Source organism: Biomphalaria glabrata, chromosome 2, assembly GCF_947242115.1.
Source record: "Biomphalaria glabrata chromosome 2, xgBioGlab47.1, whole genome shotgun sequence".
Classification (NCBI taxonomy): domain Eukaryota; kingdom Metazoa; phylum Mollusca; class Gastropoda; family Planorbidae; genus Biomphalaria; species Biomphalaria glabrata.
The window spans coordinates 43236607-43258528 of record NC_074712.1 but is presented as its reverse complement, the minus strand read 5'-3'; the positions used below and the strand labels follow the sequence as shown (position 1 = coordinate 43258528).

At 33.2% G+C, this 21922-nt stretch overlaps 1 protein-coding gene across 2 annotated transcripts; it reads left to right on the top strand.

Moving 5' to 3' along the window:
- The first annotated feature begins 1750 nt into the window (after positions 1-1750).
- On the top strand, positions 1751-20235 carry LOC106050506 (uncharacterized). Of its 2 annotated transcripts, XM_056020718.1 has the most exons (14): positions 1751-2375; positions 4419-4625; positions 4809-4887; positions 5147-5228; positions 5419-5486; positions 5598-5650; positions 5870-5928; positions 6071-6288; positions 6918-7034; positions 7530-7700; positions 7897-8083; positions 9363-9517; positions 9735-13691; positions 14995-20235. In XM_056020718.1, exons 4-14 carry the CDS (start codon positions 5204-5206, stop codon positions 15214-15216), a joined length of 5232 nt encoding a protein of 1743 aa, XP_055876693.1. In that variant the 5' UTR covers positions 1751-2375; positions 4419-4625; positions 4809-4887; positions 5147-5203; the 3' UTR covers positions 15217-20235. The 2 variants fall into 2 exon arrangements, with proteins under 2 accessions (XP_055876693.1, XP_055876692.1); XM_056020717.1 differs by lacking the exon at positions 4809-4887.
- The last annotated feature ends 1687 nt before the right edge of the window (positions 20236-21922 follow it).

Below are 21922 nucleotides of genomic sequence, written 5' to 3'. Positions count from 1 at the left end.
TACGGAGATTTATTTTTGTTATTATTATTACATCGTTAATAGTCATATGCGTTGAATGAATTAATAGTTATGAAGATATTGTTAGCTATTTATCTGTATCAAAGTGTGTATCCTTGTACTTCACGAGTATAATATGAAACACTAATTACTTATTGTTGTTTTAAAATATATTCAACTTATATACATACTAAATAGATTTTTTCTCTTGAAAAAAAAATTATTTAAATATAAGTAAAATGACAAAAATACAAAATTTAGTAATACAAATTTTTTTTAAACATTTTTTTTTGACAAAAATATAATACCGTTCGAATAAATGTGCTAAAAATATGCTAAATACGTACTTCTTACTAAATACCCCACTCCCCCGTGTTTTTAATTATTAATAGTGAATGGTTGTAAAAATGGTATATTTTATGTCAAAATTCTTGCATAGTGGTTTTTTTTTTTTTTAAATTTCGCTTTTAGAAACGTTCCATCAGAATTTAAAAGATCTAAAATATCATGATATCGGATTTTCAATATATTTTCTACTTTATGAGATCTATACGGGACGGACGGACGGACAGACCACACAAAACTAATAGAGGCTATCCCCCATTCGGGGGCTGATAAAATATAGTATTTAAAGCTTTGAAAGAAGGACTGCTATATTGCATTGCAAAAGGCTTTACTTTCTCTAGTCCATATAACGAGGCTAACCTGCAGGCTATTGAACAGAGTCATGGTAAAGAAGAGTTCTATGTTGTTCAGCTCTGCTGAGTGTTTGACATACTGAATAAGGACCCTCTAACTAACAGGTGTACAAAATGTACTAAAATGAGTCAGAAATTTTATTACAAAGCTTATATTAACTCATTCTGTCTGTCTGGTAAAACGTTTGTACACGTTATTTCTCCCGCAGCCTATCTCGGATCAAGCTCAAATTTTGCACACGTGTTTCTTTTACCTGAGAAAACAAGAATAAATTTAAAAAAAAAAACCGATTTGTTAATCATCTTTTGGTAATTTACTGTTTTGTTTAGTATCCTGAACAGGGGAAATACATTGTACTTGACTGATGTGGTGGTATAGGCTGAATTAGTCCCCTTTAAATATTGCATTAAAGTTTGAAACTAACAATACGTAACTAGATTATAAAACCCTCTTTATTCATAAGCATTTTTCTGGCGGCTGTAGTCCGAATCCAGGTCGTTCAATTTTTTGTTTTCTGCTGTTTTTTTTAATAATGCATTTAAAAAAGCGATCACGGTAATATGTCACACGTGTACCCCCCCCCCTCCCTTCTGTCTCCCAACTGCCTCAGACACGTGATAGGATCCAGGCGTATGGAGAAGGCTTAAAGCATGAAGCTGCACTAAACACAAACAATTAGTGAAAATATTTATAATCGCACAGATTTATTATTGTTTCAATAATTTCTATAGATATTTACAATTATTTATTTTTAGTATATTTGCATTTTTATATGTGTAATATGTGGGCACACCTGATTTCTTTGGGTGTCCGCGGGCCGCATAAAATACTTCGGCTGGCCGCATGTGGCCCGTGGGTCGTACTTTGCCCACCCCTGAATTAGGCTACTTGGCATTCAGGGGAGTGTAACTACAATGTTAGAAGTTTGGTCAAATCTATTTCGTTGGAGAGAAAAAAACACGGTCTATAACCGTTACCTGTTTCACAATTGAATAGATTATTGTGAGTGAGGTCCCCTGATTTCAAAAAAACTAAACAAGCTGTCGTCGAGGTAAACATGACGATGGCGGAAATGTCAGTCATCGAGGACGAATAGACTTTAGTTTATAGATTAATCAACATAGAAATGATTGGCACATTCCTTGTTGGCTTGTTCCATATGCTAGAACAAATGTGTACAAAATCTCCTCCTTCCATAGTGCTACTAGATATGCCATATGGGAATGGGTTGCCTGAATTAGGCTGAATAAGCCAGGAAAACCAATCATGACCAATGACTTTGCCTACTTTACTTTGGTCGTTTGAAGACTTGGCAGAGTTTTACAGTTTAAGTCTTAAATTAAGTCATAACCAATCATTTAACAGAGCATGACTATTGACTAGATCTGCCATCTAGGTCTAGAGTGTAGATTCTTATTTTACTCTAGACTCTTACTCTACTGTCTCTAGACTAGAAAATCTAGATTGACCTGTCATAGAACATAAAGACTAAAGTCATAATCAACTCTTTTTTGAGTAACATCTGTAATAGTGTAATATTATAATATATATTATAAGTATTATAAGACGATAAGATTAAAGATAGAGTGTTAGAGTTAAGAATTACTGTCGTCATCAAGCAGCTGTAGTACATAGCACAGAAGTCTAATTCATAATGATAAAGCTCTGGCTGTTAGTGTGTATGTCTTTTGTGTGTAAATGTTGTTCGTATTCGCATCTATATTGTTACAGTAGTTACACTGAGGTGGTCAATTAATTGTAGTCAAACAGAATTTCCATTTGATTGGACCAATAAAAATTATCTTATGATAACTTATCTTACTCATTATCTATTATATAAATTATACTACTAGATCTAGAGGTAATTCTGCAGGAGTTCAAGGGGCATCCATCTTTGTTACTATTTTGTTATTGTTTATGTTCCGAAGAAATCCCAAGATAGTGTTAAAAAATACCAAGAATTAACATTACTTCTGTGTTTTCAAAGCAATGCTATTTTTTCTTTTAATTTTGACTTGGTGTCTATACAATAGGTTTCTTATTGTTCTGTGACACTGTCTTCTTTTTAATTGTTAAATATTATCTATATCTATTCTGAATTATTCTGATATAGAGAATCTAAATTTAACTAGGCCTACAATAAATATCAGCACAGTTTATTACCAAAAATTAATTGACCTTTATTGCCTTTAAGAACCTTGTCATATTAATATAGTAATTAGTCTAGTTCTAGCAGTTAGATTATGAGTCTAATTAATAGACTTATTAGGACTAGATGATACCGGTATAGCTAGATCTAGCATATTTTTTAGCTTCAAAAATAAAAATAAACAAAAACCCAAATCGGAGAGAAAACCCAAGATACAATAAGATTACAGTCTAAACAATAACAAAGATGGCTGCCCCTTGAACTCCTGCAGAATTACTGATCTAGATCTAGAATGTAACTCTAATAATAATAGAAGTTGTACTAGTTCAATTATCTACCACATAATGTGGGAACAAAAGAAACTACCCGCTGTCCAAGGAAAATTCATTAGGTGCATTGGTCTGACCATATACCATACAGATACTTAAATTCTGCCAAACAATTTCCTTCCCAAACAACTTCTGTACGGGGAGCTGAGTGCGGCAAAGTGCTCCAAAGGATCCATACAAGTGCTATAAAGATACCCTCAACTCTTTCTCTCCTAATTGACATTGATTAGACATCATTAAATTTTATGTTCCATTTCATAACCTTTACGTTATTTTATATTTTTAGAAAAAGTATGCATTTCCTTTTAATTCTTTACCAAATTTTCTGATAACAAACGAAAACGTTATTGAAGCTTGATAAGAACGGGGTAGTGAAATACAAATGAACAAAAGGAAAAATTCCATCGAAACGGGGAAAATAATTACGGAAAGAAAGAGTTATTAGCTCCTTCAAGGAGTGTGATATTGACATTCACGGCTGAGAAGCCTTTAATTAGCTCTCAATCCCTTCTCATGCAGTGAAGCCTTGAGTGACGGAGTCATGAGATACAAAGCAAGGAGCAAGAGCGCCGAACCAACAAAAAGATGTGAGAAGCAGGCCAATCTGCAACTTAGCAGACCTACCCATGCCATATATGCGGCCAACCTTTCAAAGCGAGGATTAAACTTTACAGTCATCTTCATTTTCATAGGAAATGAGAAATGTGCTCATCTCTGACCACGAAGGAGGACCTACCAATTAGTTCAATTGTTTAGTACTAGATCTAGATTATATTGAATCTCTAGACTTGTTACTTTGTACTAACTGTTATGACTTGTACTAGTAACTAGTAGGCCTACTAGTATGTGCAGTATCATCCTTATATTTACCCCCACTCAAAGTTTTAGGATTTTTTTCATGATTATTTTATATCCAACATATTTTTTTTTTCTATCTGGATTTGATATTGGACTGCAGCTTTACTTAAATTTTGTTTGAAGATCTAGATCCTGATCCAGATTGTAATCATTAGCTCAGTTAAGATAACATGCGGTAGGTGAAATTCTAGTAGGGAATTAACTACCGGTACCAAAATTCTAAACTATTTCTTACAGAATCTCAAAACTATGACTTTATTTGTGGCTTTAAAATAGAATGAAGCTAAATATTTTTTAAAATGTTCTTAATTTGTTCAGGTAAAGAGAAATAGATTTTTATTATTGTAAAATATTTGTTTGTTTATAAAATGTTTTACATGTTTCAGATGTTCCTTCAGAGTTGAAGATAATTTACTTCCTAGTCCAAACCTCTGGCAGAACGACGAGGGATGGCAGTAGAAAGAGTATAAACATGGGACCATCAAAAATTCTGAACAACAGTCCAGTGTGCATACCGCTCTTCTAGGCAGCCACCGTATTGTTTTTCAATTCATTTTACAGAATTGCTTAATAATTTAATCAATTATAAAAAGGTAAAATAGAATAGAGCTTTATTTATTTGTCAAGTTTTTTAATATATTCCTTTTTTCCCAGAAGAAATACATCCTAAAAAGATGTAAACATAATGTAAGAATGAAATGGGAAAATGTTTGCTTATCATATTTCATGCTTTCCTTCGGAAATAAAGATTATTAAATCTTAACCTTAACCTTCAGAATGGCAGGGAATGGCAATAGGCTGGTTTTGAATCATGACCATCAGCACTACACTCTGAAGCACATACCTAACAACCAGGTACCCGGTCTATTTGATATCATAATCATAACAAAATTTAAAATGTTAACTAAAAAGTTTGAAAATCAGTAAGTGAAAATTAACCAATTATAGTCAATTAATTATTGGTAATTAATTATTTCATTTGATATTTAAAAAATAGCTACTAAATTATTGAGATATAGTTGTAAGTGTGGATTTCTTCCTCTTAGATAAGCTTTGTATTTCTTAAAAAAGATTTTATATCTTGCTTGTTATGACCTTCCTCTTGCTTCAACAGAGAAGTTCTTTCAATAGGTTGATAGAACTGGAAATGTGTTTCTGATTCACAACTGATATGGCTACCAAACTACCAAATAGACGTAAGAAAAATATTAATTTTTTGGCTAAGTATTATAATTTTCCTAAATGACCTAATTTGTTTGGGCTTCCAGTTAGAAAATATTGCCTAACTCATTATGCTTACATTTTTTAATTTTATTCTAAATGGTGTGAGAACTGTAATTGTGAGCTATGAATCATTTATTGTCTTTTCAATGAAATTTGTTTCAGCTGTTCTAAAAAAGCATATTTCAACATTAAAAATTCCTGTTAGTGCTGATGTAACTGATAAAGCAAAGGTATGTAGAAATGAGATTTACAATCACACCTTAATAGATCAATGTTGGTTTTCTTTTCTGTAGACAGAATTAAAAGTTGCAGGTTATAAAGTAACTAAGTTTTATTAACAGATCAAACCCACCGAGTCTTCAATCAAGTCATTAAATAATGGTCCAAAACCAAGGTAATGTAGGAACTGTATGATTTAATATAAAGAGCAAGATTTGATTTTTTTTTTCTTGTAAATATCCAGACAGGGGAAAAAAGATTTAACAATTTATGGCAAGGATGCATATATTTATTCATCAATTGAAGTCAATACCTTAGTTAAAGTTTTTTGTTTTATTTTTCAAATTAGAAATATTTGGTCAAGTCATGTAATTAAAGAATTATTTTTGTTTAGGGCTCCGAATAAGAAAACACAGTCTCAGTCACCAAGTGTTACTGCGAAACCAACAGCTGGTAATGCTATTTTATTCATTACAATATTACCATTATAAAATTAATTTAAGATGTGATACATTCTCATAATTTATACACGTTTTATTTATACAAAAGTATTGTGTGTGTTTTAAATAACTTTTGTATATTTTTCGCATGTAAGTCAACTCAAGGCAGACAACTTATGATAAAGAAGTGGAACAAAAATTTGATCATATTTTAGAAGGTGACTTTACAGATTTGCTTCCCCTTCCTCGCTCCACTGTTCGCATATTTCTCAGTTCTACCTTCTCTGATATGAGAGCAGAAAGAAATGCACTAGCCAAGCTAGCGTATCCCAAACTTAGAGATTTCTGCACAGAGATGGACCTAGGCTTCCAAGTACACATTCTTTTTTTTTCATGACATTTTGTACTTAATTTGTGCTGTCAGATTTTTGTTTTACATTTCAGATGTTCCTTCAAAATTGAAGATTATTACATCCTAGCCCAAGTTTTCTGCAGGACAGTGGGGTATGGTGGCAGGCAAAGTTTGAACCAGGGACCATGGAGACAACAGTCTAGAGCGCATACCACATGACCAGTAGAATGCTAGATATAATGTCAAATGTATACTGAAACAAATAGTGAAAGGATTATTTGCTTTCTAAGGCTTAAAAATTATGGCTAGGAGTTATTTTCTTAACATTCCTCAAGTAAACATCAAGACTTTTTTTTACATTTTAACTCTTAAATAATCCTACTAGTACCCCTAACCCTAACCCTACATGTTAGAAAAAATGTCATACAGCAGTAAGCCCTAGATCTACATTTACTAAATTTACTTCTGGGAAAACAAAATTATATCTTAAGTTCATTGCTTTTTCTTACATTAATTAATTTTTATACTGATTTTAACTACCCCAATAGCAATGGGAATAACAAGTTTTTAAACTTAAACTACTTTACAGTATTGTTGGTATCATACAATGTGGTTCTATGTAAAGAAACTACTTCTTCGGTTGTAAACAGGTTGTTGATCTGAGGTGGGGTGTGACTGCTGAAGCTACAAATAGCCATTTGACGACTGAAATATGTTTGCTGGAGCTGAAGAATTGCCAAAAAGTTTCAGTTGGACCAAATTGTATTGTGAGTCAAACTACAAAGCTAAGATGTTACCAATAATTGTACCACTTATCAGTTGACCGATTTCTTTTTTTTAAACATGTACATAATTTGACTGTGACACCATTTTTTCTGTGCGTTGCAAGCTTTGCCCTCTTAATGACAATGTCTACTGATTTTGTATTATAGAATCTTATGTCACATAATTTGTCAATCAGTTTCTGTCTATAAAGAAAATTTGTCTAGTACTCATTTAGTCATCAAATGTATCAAAAGTGTGACATGTACAGAGTCTGAAACAAATTGGCCAATAGTTCACTATTATGTAGCGTAGATATTTCAGATGAACTTTTTACAATAAAAAAAAAACACAGCAATGTTTACATGTAAAATTTGTATACAAGGCTTTATAATCACTATCCAAATATTTTGTCCACATGATTCAAACATTCAAACAGCCCAAGAATTCATAGGGAGACACATCTTACTAAATGCATTTTTTTTTAATCTCATTCAAAGGCAATCATTGGAAATCGTTATGGATTCTGCCCCCTGCCTTATAAAATTTCCCTAGAGGAATATACCATTCTCAAGTCAGAGGCTAAGGAACTAGGATTAACTGACTTTAATCTGATTGATCAATGGTATTTTAAAGATGATAATTCAATACCACCAGCCTATTATCTGCAAGTGAGTTTGCAATTAGAACTTAATGCAGCAGAATTTAGCTATTGATATTAAGTAAATTATAGTAGCTAATTCAATGTTTCATTGCATTTTCATTGCTTTTTAGCTTTGTGTTTAAAAGTAGTTGTATAAACAAAACTCAATCCTATTTTCTGATGCACATTTAAAAGACTATAAAATTTTCTTTCTTTTGATTTAGCCAATTACTTCGCAGCTGCCTTACTTTTTAGACAACTCCTCTCAGTTTGAGAGTCAGAAGAAAGCTCAAATAGAAGAGTGGAACAGAATAGAAAAGACTATGTTAGCTACACTTTACAAAACTGCCATTTCTGCTTGTAACAAACAAACAATTTCACAGGACAGAAAACATTTTTATCTAATGTCTGGTAAATTGTTGTTTTTTTCTACAAAGCATGTATCAACTCATTCTGTCTGTCTTTCTGTCTGGTAAATTTTATTTTTTTTAATGAAATCAAGTTATTATGTAAACAAGTTCATGTCAAAGTAGAGCATAAATGTGATTTCTGAATGAAAGTTTTCTAATTTAGTTTCTTGTGATAGTGTATCATAAATTAATGTGCAAACACAATAAGGCTAATTGTGACTCTTGCCAATGTCTGTACATACTTGATGTGGCTTCCTCCTTTACCTTCTGTCTGTGGATAATAACAAAGATCTCATGTAATTTACAGTATCCTTTTTATACTGTTAGTCAAGACTTTGATTATTTCTCATTGCAAATGTACTAATAATTTCCTATTTTATTTCATGACCCAAGAATCTGTTGTTGTTTGCTTCCTTCACTTGTAGAACAACTTTGGTTCATCTCGCTGACATTTAGATCCATATTCTGGAAAAACATTCCCATCCACTTATAATGAGGAAAAGGTGTCATTCTCTTTCGGGGTAGACAACCAACCACTTTTTGTTTGACTTGCTTTTCTTCCAGAACTGAGGTCAATGTTTTTTCACTGTTAAAACATCACAATGTTTATGTGCTGTTGTCTCACTGCTGGGTTCATGTGTTCTTGAGTTATGCCTATTAAGTTGCGCTACACATTTAGTACATGAGAAACATAACTATTACACACAGACTTGAGTCTGATCTCAGCAGACAAAATAAAGTTTATTTATTGAAAATAGTACATGATAAAATACTACATCATCTTCAAGCGTCCAGCTACAGATCACTGGTTAGATAAGTAATGACGTCCAAGTTGAATAAACACAATCCAATATGACAAAGTATCATTACATCCGCATCACAGGGGGTAGAAAATGGAAAGTCCTCTAGAATATGTGTGTCTCACATCATGTACAATTATAATACTAAATCACGTCTGCATCACAGTGGGCAACAAATGGCAACTACATATGTACTGCCCCAAGTGCTGATAGCAATTAACCTCTTTCTACTCAGAGTTGTTTCTTATGCTATCACCTTTTTAACTCAAGAAGAACAAATAACTCTCAATGTCAAATGAGGCTGTGACACTGCCCATAGCTTTCTTTAGAACCTCTCTCTCCACATGGTGCAGTCTAGGACGTCTCCCCAGTATTCAGTCTTTATAACTTTTGTTACTGAACCTAAAAAAAGATTCAACTATTCACAAAATAATTAAAGTAAAATACAAAGCACATAGACTCTTCATATCTTTCCAACAGTAACAGAGCATGAAGCCAGAGCTGGTATTGTCACTGCCTTGGACCCCAGTAAACATGGCCTGGTATTCCTTAGAGAGCTGGATAACTTTACATCTGACATGTATAAAGACCAGAATGCAAGCCGTTACAAAGATCTGATTAATGAATCAGACAAGGTAGGGATTTGTTTTTCAAAGCAACAAATTTTATGTTCAAATGAGTTATTGATAATTGAATGATAGTTAATATTGTTGAGTCAACTTACTTTAGATATGTTCATGTCATGGGTTGAATAACAAATATATAAAAATTATAAACTAGAATTCTTCCTATAAAACTTTGATTTTATTTTGGTTCCGCTGACTTTCCATTATTTGTATTTTTTCTTCTCAGCCTGATACAGATATAAATGCAGAAAATTTGTTGAAATCTTTTAAACATGATCTCGTCTCTAATCTAAATGAATCAAATGTGACTTCATATAATGTTCCCTGGCAGTCAGGGGGAATCAACCCTGAACTGTTCCCAGCACACAAAGAGTACATAGACCAGTTTTGTTCTGACTTTGTTACCAAAGTCAAGGCAATGATACAAGCGGATGCTTCAGCCAAGGAGTCACTGATCAGGCAGGGAGAATATTACTCTTCCTTTGAAGAAGTTCTCCATCATGCCCACTTTTGTCAAACAAAAACCGAGACTTTTTGTGGTCAGAATGAAACACTTAACAAGATTAAAGAATACATTTTAGATCCTGCCAATCGTAAGCCTTTTGTCATTCATGCTCAATCTGGTGCTGGGAAAACATCTGTCATGGCGATGGCCAAGAACAGCTTGAGACTGTGGATCAAGGAAGACCATGTTAGCATCATTCAGTTTCTTGGGACAACTCCATTAAGTACAGATATATACAACGTTCTGTTCAGTTTGTGTGGCCAGCTGGCAGATATCACTGACAGCATCATGGAACCACAGAGCTACAGAACTATGAAGGCATTGGCCATGTATTTGCCACGATTTTTTCGTACCATTGGATCCATACTCAAGATGCCAATAATCATTTTTCTGGACTCATTGGATCAGTTAGATAGCAAGCATGATGCTTACACTGCATGGTGGCTGCCAGTAAATCTTCCATCGAATTTCAAGCTGGTCATCTCAACTTTGCCTGACCATCATGAAATATTGACCAATCTCAGGAATCTAGTTAGTCTGGAAAAAAATTTTGTTGAAGTTCCTCTCTTGCCAGATGTGACAAGTAGAGAAATAGTAGCAAGATACCTGACTTTTAAGAAGAGACAAGTGAATGACTATCAAATAGAGTTTCTTCTAGAGACATTTAAAAAGTCACCTAGCCCTCTGTTTTTAAAGCTGTTAATGGACCATGCAGTACACTGGTGTTCCTATACGCCATTATTGAAACTTACCTTGCCAGATTCTGTCAGAGTTGCTATTAATAACCTTTTTCAACAACTTGAAATTAAATTTGGCTCAAAATTTGTTCAAGGGGCATTAGGACTTCTGACTGTAGGATATAATGGACTGAGTGAAATTGAGTTGGAAGATGGTCTCTCATGCATGGATGATGTCCTGAATGAAGTTTATAGGTTCCATGATCCTCCAGTGCCTGGTCTAGTTCGAATACCACCAGTTATGTGGGCCAGACTTCGGTATGATATTAAAGACTATCTTGTAGAGCGTCAGTCACAAGGGCAGACTACTCTGTTCTGGTACCACCGACAGTTTAGAGAAGTGGCAACTGAGCGATATGCTAATAGCATCACAGGTCAAAAGTTGCATCAAGTTTTATTTGAGTTGTTTGCAGCCGAAGATGGGGTGAAGAGAGATATAGTGTTGATGGATAGGAATAACCTTTACATTCCAAATGCAGACAGAAATACAACACCCCAGGTGACAAGCATCGGAAACAACAGAAAACTGGAGTGTCTCTCCTACCATCTAAAGCACTGCCAGAGCATCCAAGATCAGGATTTTGTCAAACAAACTACTTACTGCAACTTGATGTTCCTAAGGGCCAAAGTCACATCTGTAGGCATTGAGAAACTATTGAGAGAATTAGAAGATTATCAGAGCATTGTCCAGGATGAGGAGGTGGATGTTATAATGAAGTTTATTGTCACTTGTAGCAGTTCTCTCAAGGATCCTGTTGTAGCTGCCTTCAACATACTTGCACATATTCCAGATGAAACTGAACATAACAATATTTTGCTCCTCAAAACAAAAGCTAGGCAGTATCTATGGAGTTTGAACAAGACTGTATTAATGCCATCCTTTGCTTGTCTAGTTCCCAGGTGTGGAGAACCAGAGAAAACTTATGTTGGCTTTAGTCATTTTTTAGGCACCAGAAATGAGCTCGTTTTATTTGCTAGTAGCTGGCCTTCCATCAATACAGAACAGAAGAACTATTTAGCAGACCATTCAGCAACCTTGGCATGCATTGATATGAAAACAGCTGAATTGAGCAAGCACTTCTGTGAAAACATTAGCTCTGAGCCATACATGATGGCAGATGGCAAAGTTTTGGTTTATTTTTCAGTAGCTGAGCTGGCCATTATCAAATTGAACATTGAAACTGGGAAATGTAACAAATTTCTGCTTGTTGAGATCTTTCCTGGATCTCATGGAAACAAATTATCAACTCATTCTTGTTTGATATCTGGATCAATGGATTCAAAGTTTTTGGCTATTTGTTTAGGAGATGGACTTGTTGTAGTTGAGGCTCAAGACATGAAACCAATCTGTTTGCTTCAACAACCTGTCAAAACCAAAGTCACTAACATCCATTGTAGTAGCGGACCACCTCTTGTTGTCATAGTAACCAGCGATGATAGAGAAATAACATATTGGGATGTGGTGAAGAAAGAAATAATACGTCGTATAAAAACATCTGCAAGAATTGAACCGAAATGCTCCCACTTGACACTTGAAGATGAATTCCACATATCTTACAGCAACTTTGAAAAGGAGCATTCCATTTATGTCAACAAAATGAAGCATGAAGATCTTTCAGAACCCTTACAAGTTTCTAAAGTTATTCAGATGATGAAGGTGTCGAGAATAGACCAGGAAATTTACATTCTCATTGGTGGTACAGAAATTAAGGTCTTAAATCTGGACAGCAGGCACTATGTTAAAACATTCCTTCATGAGACTGGAATTGTTTCCTTCGATGTTGCTTGGGATGATGAGAAGCTTCTGATAGCTGATACCAACAACTCAATTATTCTATTGAATCATAAGTTTGATGTTATAATTTCACATGAAGGTATCCTAGGTCAAATAAACTATGTTGGCATCCTTCAAGGTCAAATGTTAATTGCTACTCTAGAAAGTAAAGTCAAGATCTGGAACATGAAAGATTTCTTTGCAGCTATTTCAGAGAATGAAAAAAGTAAATCTTCCACTTCCAGTAAAATCTTATCACATCAGGATGATGTGACATGTTTTGTCATGTCCAGTGATGGACAAATTCTTCTAACAGCAGGTACACATGAAATTGGTCGAGTTTGGTCTCTGCAAGACTGCTCATTTATACGTGAGTTCAAATTACACTTGAAGCCAACTAGAATGGTTAGCGTAGCAGAAAGCAAATTTGTTGCCTATGACAGTGAAATGAAAAGATTAATTTCTTTTAAGCAGGATGGAGTTCATATAAATTGTAATTACCCTGATAATGTCACCTGCTTCACTATTACCAAGGAAAATAACAGGCTTTTGTTTTTGACTAAAGGGAGTAAGCAAACCTTGTTTATATATGATATCAAAAGTAACATTTACTTGAAAAAATTCCATGTCAACATTAATTTTAACTACCTGAGTGCAAAAATGTTTTTGTCTGTTTCGGAACGTTACGCAGTTTTCAAATGGGAAGTAACACCAGAGGACTTCAAGGCAATCTCAGCTATGTGGAATAAAGGGACCAAACTCCCAGAACAGAAACATCCTTTCAGGTTCTCTGCTGTTGATTTGAATCAAGGTTCAGGAGTCCAACTTCATGTTTATCACCAACTTACCAAAGTTCCACAGCTGGGCATCGCTGTAGAGCCATACAAAGGTAACTTAATGATGGTCTCTTCCAGACGTTGGGTTGTTTTCTGGGATATCCCAACAGGCAACTGCGATCAAATGATGTGCAAGTCTCCAAGAAAGACAAAAATGTACCGCCCAGATTGGCTTGGCCAAGACTGTGTCGGCAGCAATGACATCATTACCATGTCAACAGATAGGCGATATGTTGCTGTAGGCTCTCAAGATGGTTATGTGTTTGTGTACGATGGAGAGTCAGGCATGCCTGTGGGAATGAAGGCTCCAACAAGCAGACATCCATCTCCAGTAAGTTGTCTTTTTTTTTTCATTGATAAATGATAATTATGTCATAACTATGTGCATAGTGATATGTAAAAAAAAATTAAATATCTTTAATATATTTATGAAACAAACTTATAGTGCAATGGTTTTTAAGATTTTGGAAACTAAATTTAGTCCAGCTAATTTTTGTTTTGTGAAAAAGTTTTTGATAAGCAAAACACATTTCAAAGAATTTACACATTTATCGCATGCTTTAAAATAATTATAGAAAACATTTTATGCTTAATTTTAAGCTTTAAAATAAAAATTTCAGTTGCAATAATTAAGAGCAGCATTTAAAAAGTTATTGACTGAAATCATTTTCTATAAAAGTATTTTAATTTTTGTTGTTAAATTTAAAGATCATAATAGGATACAAAAAACATCTCCGAATTGTTAAACTTGAATTCACATCTTAGCTATTCTTCCAATATACCAGTTTGCAAATTAATGTTAAAATGCAGTTTTATGTTTTTCTATTTGAGTCTAATGAAAATTTTAAAATTAGAAATTCCTTCAAAATATAATTTATTAGAAACCTAATGTTTTTTTTTTATTACTGTCACTTTGGATGGGTCTTCATATGAAAGGTAAAATCCTGGTTAGTGCATGTCCTCTATTCAGTTTCATCTTGTATGACATTGAACCAGGAACAATGGTGGCAGCTCCATTCTAAGTACTTTCCTTTACAAAGTATTTGGCAGATTTTAGTGTCCCAGTCTCACTTACGTACACAACTACTAGTCTTGTGGTGGTTTTGTAGATTTGGTCTTTTGTTTTTCTTAAAATTGTTAAGCCTTTGAGTATGTGGTGGGGGCTATATAATGCCCTGTTACAAAAAGAAAAGTAGCCCTTTCACACATTGGAATTTATTGGACAGATGGTGTAAAGGTCATCTCTTTCTATTGCCGACAGTTAATGAAAGTGCCATGTAGCCAGCACAATGACCAACTACTTTCTCAACTAATGCCAGGTACCCATTAGAGTTGGGTGGATATCATTAAAATCCAGCTCAAAATCACTGCATTTGCCAAGATAAGAACACCACCTCTCTGTTTGGAAGCCAAGCACTTAACCACTCGGCCACCATGCCCCCCCTTTTACCTGCGTCTTTTCTTTCCTTCTGTCATTAAGTCATTTGAATATTTTATTTTGTTTATCTGTTTCTTCATGTTTTATCATTCACATTTAGCTTTACTATTTATTTTGTTATTTATTTCATCTACTGAGGACTTCTACTTTTTAGTTTTTGAATAATGCAAAAAGTGTTTCTGTTAATTTCTGCCAGGTGAATCAGGTTTGTTTCAACAGCTCCACTTCCCTTCTGGCTTCCTCTTGTACTAGTGGCTATCTCAAAGTGTGGCTTCCAAAGACTGGTCGGTGCATTTTTTCTGTGTCCATCGGAATGGAGCTAAGACAGTTAGAGTTTAGTCACAACGGGAAGAAACTTATGGCTGTGACAACTGCTGAATTGAGTCATGTCCTGATGTTTGATATCACGAAAGGTTAAAGATGCTTTTGGATATTTTATGTAGTTTGCTAAAAAAAATCAAAATTAATGTAGTTTTTGAAGAAAAACGAGGTTTGTGTTGGACTGTGCTTCCAGGAAAAATGTTCATTAATTCACTTTAGGTAATTGTTTTGTAGTGTGTGTATTTTTGTTCTCTTTAATGTTATTATTTTTAATATATTTATTTTTTTATTGTTGTTTTTAATACCCATTAATATTCATGCCATATTGTTTTAGCAGCCCCCTCTCCCCTGGTAAAAGCTGCTATTGTTAAAGAGATGATTGTCATGTTTAGAGCTCCAAAAAAAAGTGAAAGATATGGTTTTAAAACTACCTCTATCTTACTTAGTCTAACTTCAAATTTTACTTTACTTTAGTCTTTTGAAAGCCTACAATTTGTTTTTTTAAATATAATGTATACCATTTTTAAAGATGATAAAATTACACTGTGTACTTTTCAGTACCTACATGTTATTGCCACAAGTAATTTATAAACTTTTAAAAATGAAGATTTGTTTTGCTTTATTTAATCAAGTTGTTTTCAAAGTTTTGTTTTGTTAGATAAATGTCTTTGTTTTACAAAATCTAATTAACTTTCTGAATTCCTAGACAGAATTTTTTTTTAACTTATTGAATATCATGCATGTAAATTATTTAATGTAAAGGCAGTCAGTGAAAGGCTTTATCACTATTTCATATTGTTACATTTTTACAAAACTTATATCATCTCACTCTTGTCTTGGTGGAATCTCATACTCATTGTTTCTCCCACTTCCCATTCCCGGATCAAGTTGAAACTTTGCACAATCATTCATTGCCGATGACAGCACATAAATCAACTTTAAAAAATTAACCAATTAGTTAATCAGTCAGTCCTAATTAATAAATTTTTTGTTGTACAGAAAAGGTAGGCTACTTAGCTAATAGCGACTAATAGTAATATGCTAAATGTAATTTGCAGGACCCCTGCTGGGCACGGGGCCCAATTTTGAGCAATCAATGAAATCGGCCCAAGGCTGACCCTGATTAGTCTAGATCTACTAAAAATTAATTACATGATTCCATTCATCCATCCCAGTGGCGCTACAGCCCATGGAGGGCTCTGTCCTGCTTCAACACATCCTTCCATTCAGATCTCTCCTGGGCCCTTCATCTCCATGCCCTAACCCCAAGCTGTTGCAGATCTGCCTCCACATCATCAATCCATCGCATTTGGGGTCTGCCTTTGGGTCGCCTATCTTTTGTTTTTTGCCTGTATATGATTTTCGCTCCTCTGTTATCTGACATTCTTTCAAGGTGATCTGCCCAACATAGTCTGTTCTTTTTTATTTTGTTCACTATTGGTGGGTCTTCATACAATTGATATAACTCATGGTTAGTGCGTGTCCTCCACCCTGTTTCATCCTGTATGGCACCTTAGATTTTCCTAAGGATATTCCGATCCCAAGTATTAAGTAAATTTTCAGATGTCTTAGTCAGTGTCCAGGTCTCACTTGCATACATTGCTGTTGGTCTTATTATGGTTTTGTATATTATAATTACATGATTGGTTCAAAAAATTTTAATGCAATTTGACTCAATATTGGCTTTTTTTTTTTTAAAGTATTTGTTTTATATTTTACTTGTTATTATGTTTGCTTTGTTTCACTTTTGGTAAACTCTGAAATATTAAATGCTTTAGAAATCCAAAAAGTGTTTTAATACCACTAGCTATGAACATTTATAAATAAACCAGCAAGTTGTTTTTATTGATATGACATTGTAATGACATTAGTTTCTTTTAAAATTCTTTATTGTTTTTACACACAATTTTTATAATTCAGTCAAATTAGTGTTTGATATATAAAGATACTTTAGTTTGGATTTAAATCATGTAAACTGTGATACATTTAAAAGTATTTTATTTTAATTGTATTTTATTCCATATATTTTCCTTATAGTTTTTTTGTCTTTAAACTACAGATTTTAAAAATGGCTTTAAAATCTGTAATCAAAGTTAATTTGTTGATTTATTTGAATGAAAGATAGTTTAATGGAAGATGAAAGATACACAAAATAATTTTTTTGAAATTATTTCATTAATGAGAATAATTACTTAGAATCCCATACTATTTAATAGTTGGTCTATAACCAGCAAGAGAGATAACTGTTCTTAAGTTTTACTGTGAAATCACAGAATGAATAATTTGGCCCAAGGCACTGAGACTGAGTGGTAAAGCACTTGGCTTACAAACCAGAGGGTCCCCGGTTTGAATCATGATGAAGACTTGAACTTTTAATTTAGGCTCTAATGGGTACCTGACATTAGTTAAGGAAAAGTAAAGGTGGTTGGTCATTGTGCTGGCCACATGATACCCTTGTTAGACATGGGCCACAGAAACAGATGACATCTGAATAATCTGCACCATAGATCACAAGCTTAACTTTTACTTTAAAATAAGGTGTCCTAATACTGTTTATATCTTTAGTTCGTTCATGTAGACTGTAGACACTTTGTACATTGCATACTGGGATAACAATGTTGACATATCTTCTTATGGCTTTTGTGATAACAATTAGAATACCACTTTTCCTTTATACTATCATTTTACAAACAATGCAATTTATTCTTATATGTAAAAGATTATTCTTGTATTATATTTTTATGTATCCTTTACTTAACATTTTTAAACATTGTTTTATGAAAGCTGCTTTCTATCACATCATTCATTTCTTTTATCACCCTAATAAATCAAGTCCATATTTCCCTTGGCATGATCATGTTATCTCCCTTGCTGCCAGTACTTCCGCTGGAACCCAAAGTTTTTCAAAGATCTGCCTGAAGATAAACTGTTATGAATGAAACAAACCCAGATATTCCATACCCAGCAATCAGAAGCTAATGTCTGTGTGTCTCTGTAATGGGTTTTTACAATCAGTTTCTGTATTATTTACATAGTTATGGACAGTTTTATTATGTGCTAACAGATAGATTTACTGATAAATTGTGTGTGTGTGTGGATTTTTTTTTTCTAAAAGCATGAGATAAGAATTTATTTGGGCCAATAACAGCAGTACTCTCTATTTATAGTGCTTTTTTTTAAGTCATAAAGTTAAATGATTACATATAATGACCTTTTTTATTCTATACTAAGAATGTTGGTCTTTTAGCATTGTTTTGTTTTTTCAAAGTCTCACAGAGTTGATGGAATTATAATTGATGCATAGCTTTCATTTTTTTAAAAACTTTGTTGTTCTATGACTACTTCTGTGTTGTATAATTTTGTTAGTCTACACATTTGTCTTTCAAAGAACTTGGATCAAACATACACATTCTTGTTGTATCATACATCTAACACATCTTATTATTTGTTACATTATTGATTTAAAGCATGTTATTATTTGTTATATCATTAATGTAGCACATATTATTATATGTTATATTATTGAGTTAACATGTTATTATATCTTTTTAGTTGTTGCATTTTCATTATCTCTTGTCTTAACATTCTGTTGTTGTTTTAATACTTGCCATGTGGGTCTAATTGTGCCACTGGGTGTAATTTATGTAGTTAAAAAGAAATATAATAAACATTAAACTCTTTGGCCATACAGATTAAGGGAGGTAACTATAATATTCAAATGTATGACGTGGACCAACTTTATCTCAAACAATTCAACTCACAGCAACAGCAATGCAGCGCCAACAGTTCACATATACTTCTGTTACGCTTTTTTTTTTTGGTATCATGTCATGCAACATTACTCTATTGTTGTTGTTTGTGTTGAAAATATAACTTTCATTTTAAACTTTGTTATTTTATCAACTGACCTATGTAACAATGCTGACTTATATATAGCAACACGTATCCTGGAAACGCAACAATGAAAAGCAGCAAAGTTGATGTGATAAATAAAACATTAACCATAGCTTTCAATATAACATAATCAGCAATAAAGCCAATAACAAAAATATACCTTAAAAGTTACATTTCGATGTTAGTCTTGAGCTAATAACAAGAGTTTAAAACTTTCCTCCAGCAAGCAACATCTATCGGCAAGGAACATAATTCTCAGGACTTTATACTGATTTTTTAAAGTGTAAATATTGTATTTTGTATTCCGTAAGAATAGAATGTTTTCAATACTACTGGCCTCTGTTAATTTTATATCATCCTTGGTTACCTGTTTCAAAATTAATAACTTCCTAAATAAATATTGGAAATCCATTTCTTGCATCACATTCCAATAATAATTCCGCTAATATATATATTTCACAATTAATATATCATTAAATAATAAACACAAATAATCACATATATTTATATTTTTATTAGGTGTGATTTTAAGTCTATGCCTTCCATATAGCATTTATTTGTAAATGTCAATCTAATAATTTGAAAAAAAATATATATAACAATTTCTATCGTTGGTCTATTAACAAAAATATGAATTATTGGGCAATAGATATCTCATCATTTAGGAAAAAAAATTATTTTTATCACTTGTATTTTTGTTTTGGTTTTAAAATTATTTGGTGTTTTCGAGTCTATTGAGGTACAAAAACTTTCATAATTTACATGTTTTGTTCTTGTTTGTTGTCATTTGGTTTTCTGTATAGTAGAAGTTTATTTTTCTATTAAATGTTATTATTATTTATGCTAAATTAGAAATTAAAATTAGTTTTTCATAAATGACCAAACAAATATTTACATAGCAAAAACCTAATAAAAGAATTGAACACCCAAAACATAAAATGCAAAAAAACAAAAGGCATATACACTTTCGTTTTAATTGAGGTTTATTGATTTTTTTTTCTATAATTTTGACTCTTATGAACAATGTTTTACATGCTTTCAGCCAAGATAAGGGGTTAGTATTTAAAAAATTACATTTGTTGATTTAGTTACTTTTATTTCACTTGCATTCATGTAGATTTTCTTGTATTTATTCTTTGATTTGATTTATAGAAAATAAATGTTTAATTTTAGCAGAGTAAAACTTGGTCATAAAGTGATAAACTGAGGGTCACAAGAGTTATCTTATTTCGTTATTCATTTTATTGTAAAAACTTTTGCTGCTAAATCACATTTTCCCTTAAAATTTTATGACTCTTCTCGATCTTGTCTCATCTGGACCTTACAATTCTCAAAAAATTTTGTGATCCCTAACAGAAAACTGTATTATATGGTCTTTTATAAATAGAACTAAATGCGCCTAACCATAGGACACCTACTGGGTTGTGACCTCTATTAGACTTGCCAGTGACCATAGCATGTTCTATATGCACTGATATGTGCTTTATATGCTGATATATACTCTAGCATTGATTCTTCAAGCAGTTTTCTGATGTTTGATTAGTTTAACATCGAAAATTACTGATCGAAAATTTTGAATCTGTTTCGGTCATAGAGAATTGAACTCAAGGTGTTGTGCGTCTTGGGTGGACTCGGCAAGACAGGCCATCTGGCAAGACAACGTGTCATCCTTCAATCAAGATGTAGACGGGACCTGATCCAGCTTCCGGCAGACGTCTGCGTCTATGAATGTCACTGTATTTTACTTTTATTTTCATGTATTGTTTTTTTTTCATACGTCTATATATATATATATATATATATATATATATATATATATATATATATATATATATATATATATATATATATATATATATATATATATGTCAATACTTCCTTGTGTAGGCTTATATATATATATATATATATATATATATATATATATATATATATATATATATATGTGTGTTTATTATAAACCTTGTTGCTCTTTTCTTTTTCATCTATTTAAAAATTCATACTTCATTTTTTTAGGACCTTCTTTTTATTTCAAGAAGCACTCTTCTCTTCCTCCGTGCACAGAAGATGGAACTCGATCATCGTCTGGGTACCTCGAGTTTCCCGCGCTCCATTGAACTAATAATCGTTAACTCTAATAGAATGTCTGCAGTCTGGTTGAACGACAAAATAACAGTGTTCACTCCACAGCCCCGGGGCTTCAAGGGAGGGGCGCCTTCGCTCAATGCAACACAGAGTTATCTGTCCTGTATAAGAAATGGCACCGAGACGCCAGAGAGAGAGAAAGATAAGAGAAAAAGAGTTGTATAGCCTCTTTTTGAGGTCCTCCATGTTTCTTGTCATTGAACAAGTGGAAGGGGGGCCCTCCAGCCATACACTTGTTTGAAGCAGACGTACACTGGCCCCAATTCACACACACACGCACACTCGAATCAGAGCAGTTTTGGAAGTCTGTGACTTTTAGAGTTCACTGATTTTCTTTCTTACAATCGCGCTCTCTCTCTCTCTCTCTATTACACTCTCTTTAATCTTCTTTATCCTTTGAGCTGCCTGGTCATGTGCTATGCGCTTTGGACCATCATCCCGGGTTCGAACCCTACCCGCCGCCATCTCTCGTCGTTCTGAGGGAAGTTTTGGGCTAGGATGTATTAATTTTAAATGTACATCCGCAACATATAGGGCCTAAAGGAAAAGCACTCTATATGTATATGTAGTGTTTTTTTTTTTTTTTTTGTGACGGTACGCACCGGTACGGCGTACCGGCACCTTTTTCAATCTGTGGGAAAATATCAATTTTATTTTATTTTAACGTTTATTATTAATTTATTAGAATTTATTAGTAGTTAAAAGTTAGGCAATCCATCACTGAGTACCGGCACCTAATTTTTTTACAAAAAGAAAGCATTGTA

Excerpts from the sequence above, each read along its gene's own strand:
- LOC106050506 (XM_056020717.1), top strand. The coding sequence starts at position 5,204 with ATGGCTACCAAACTACCAAATAGAC. Across the intron at positions 5,487-5,597 it reads ATGTAACTGATAAAGCAAAG|ATCAAACCCACCGAGTCTTC; the intron begins GTATGTAGAAAT and ends TTTTATTAACAG. Across the intron at positions 7,035-7,529 it reads CAGTTGGACCAAATTGTATT|GCAATCATTGGAAATCGTTA; the intron begins GTGAGTCAAACT and ends TCTCATTCAAAG.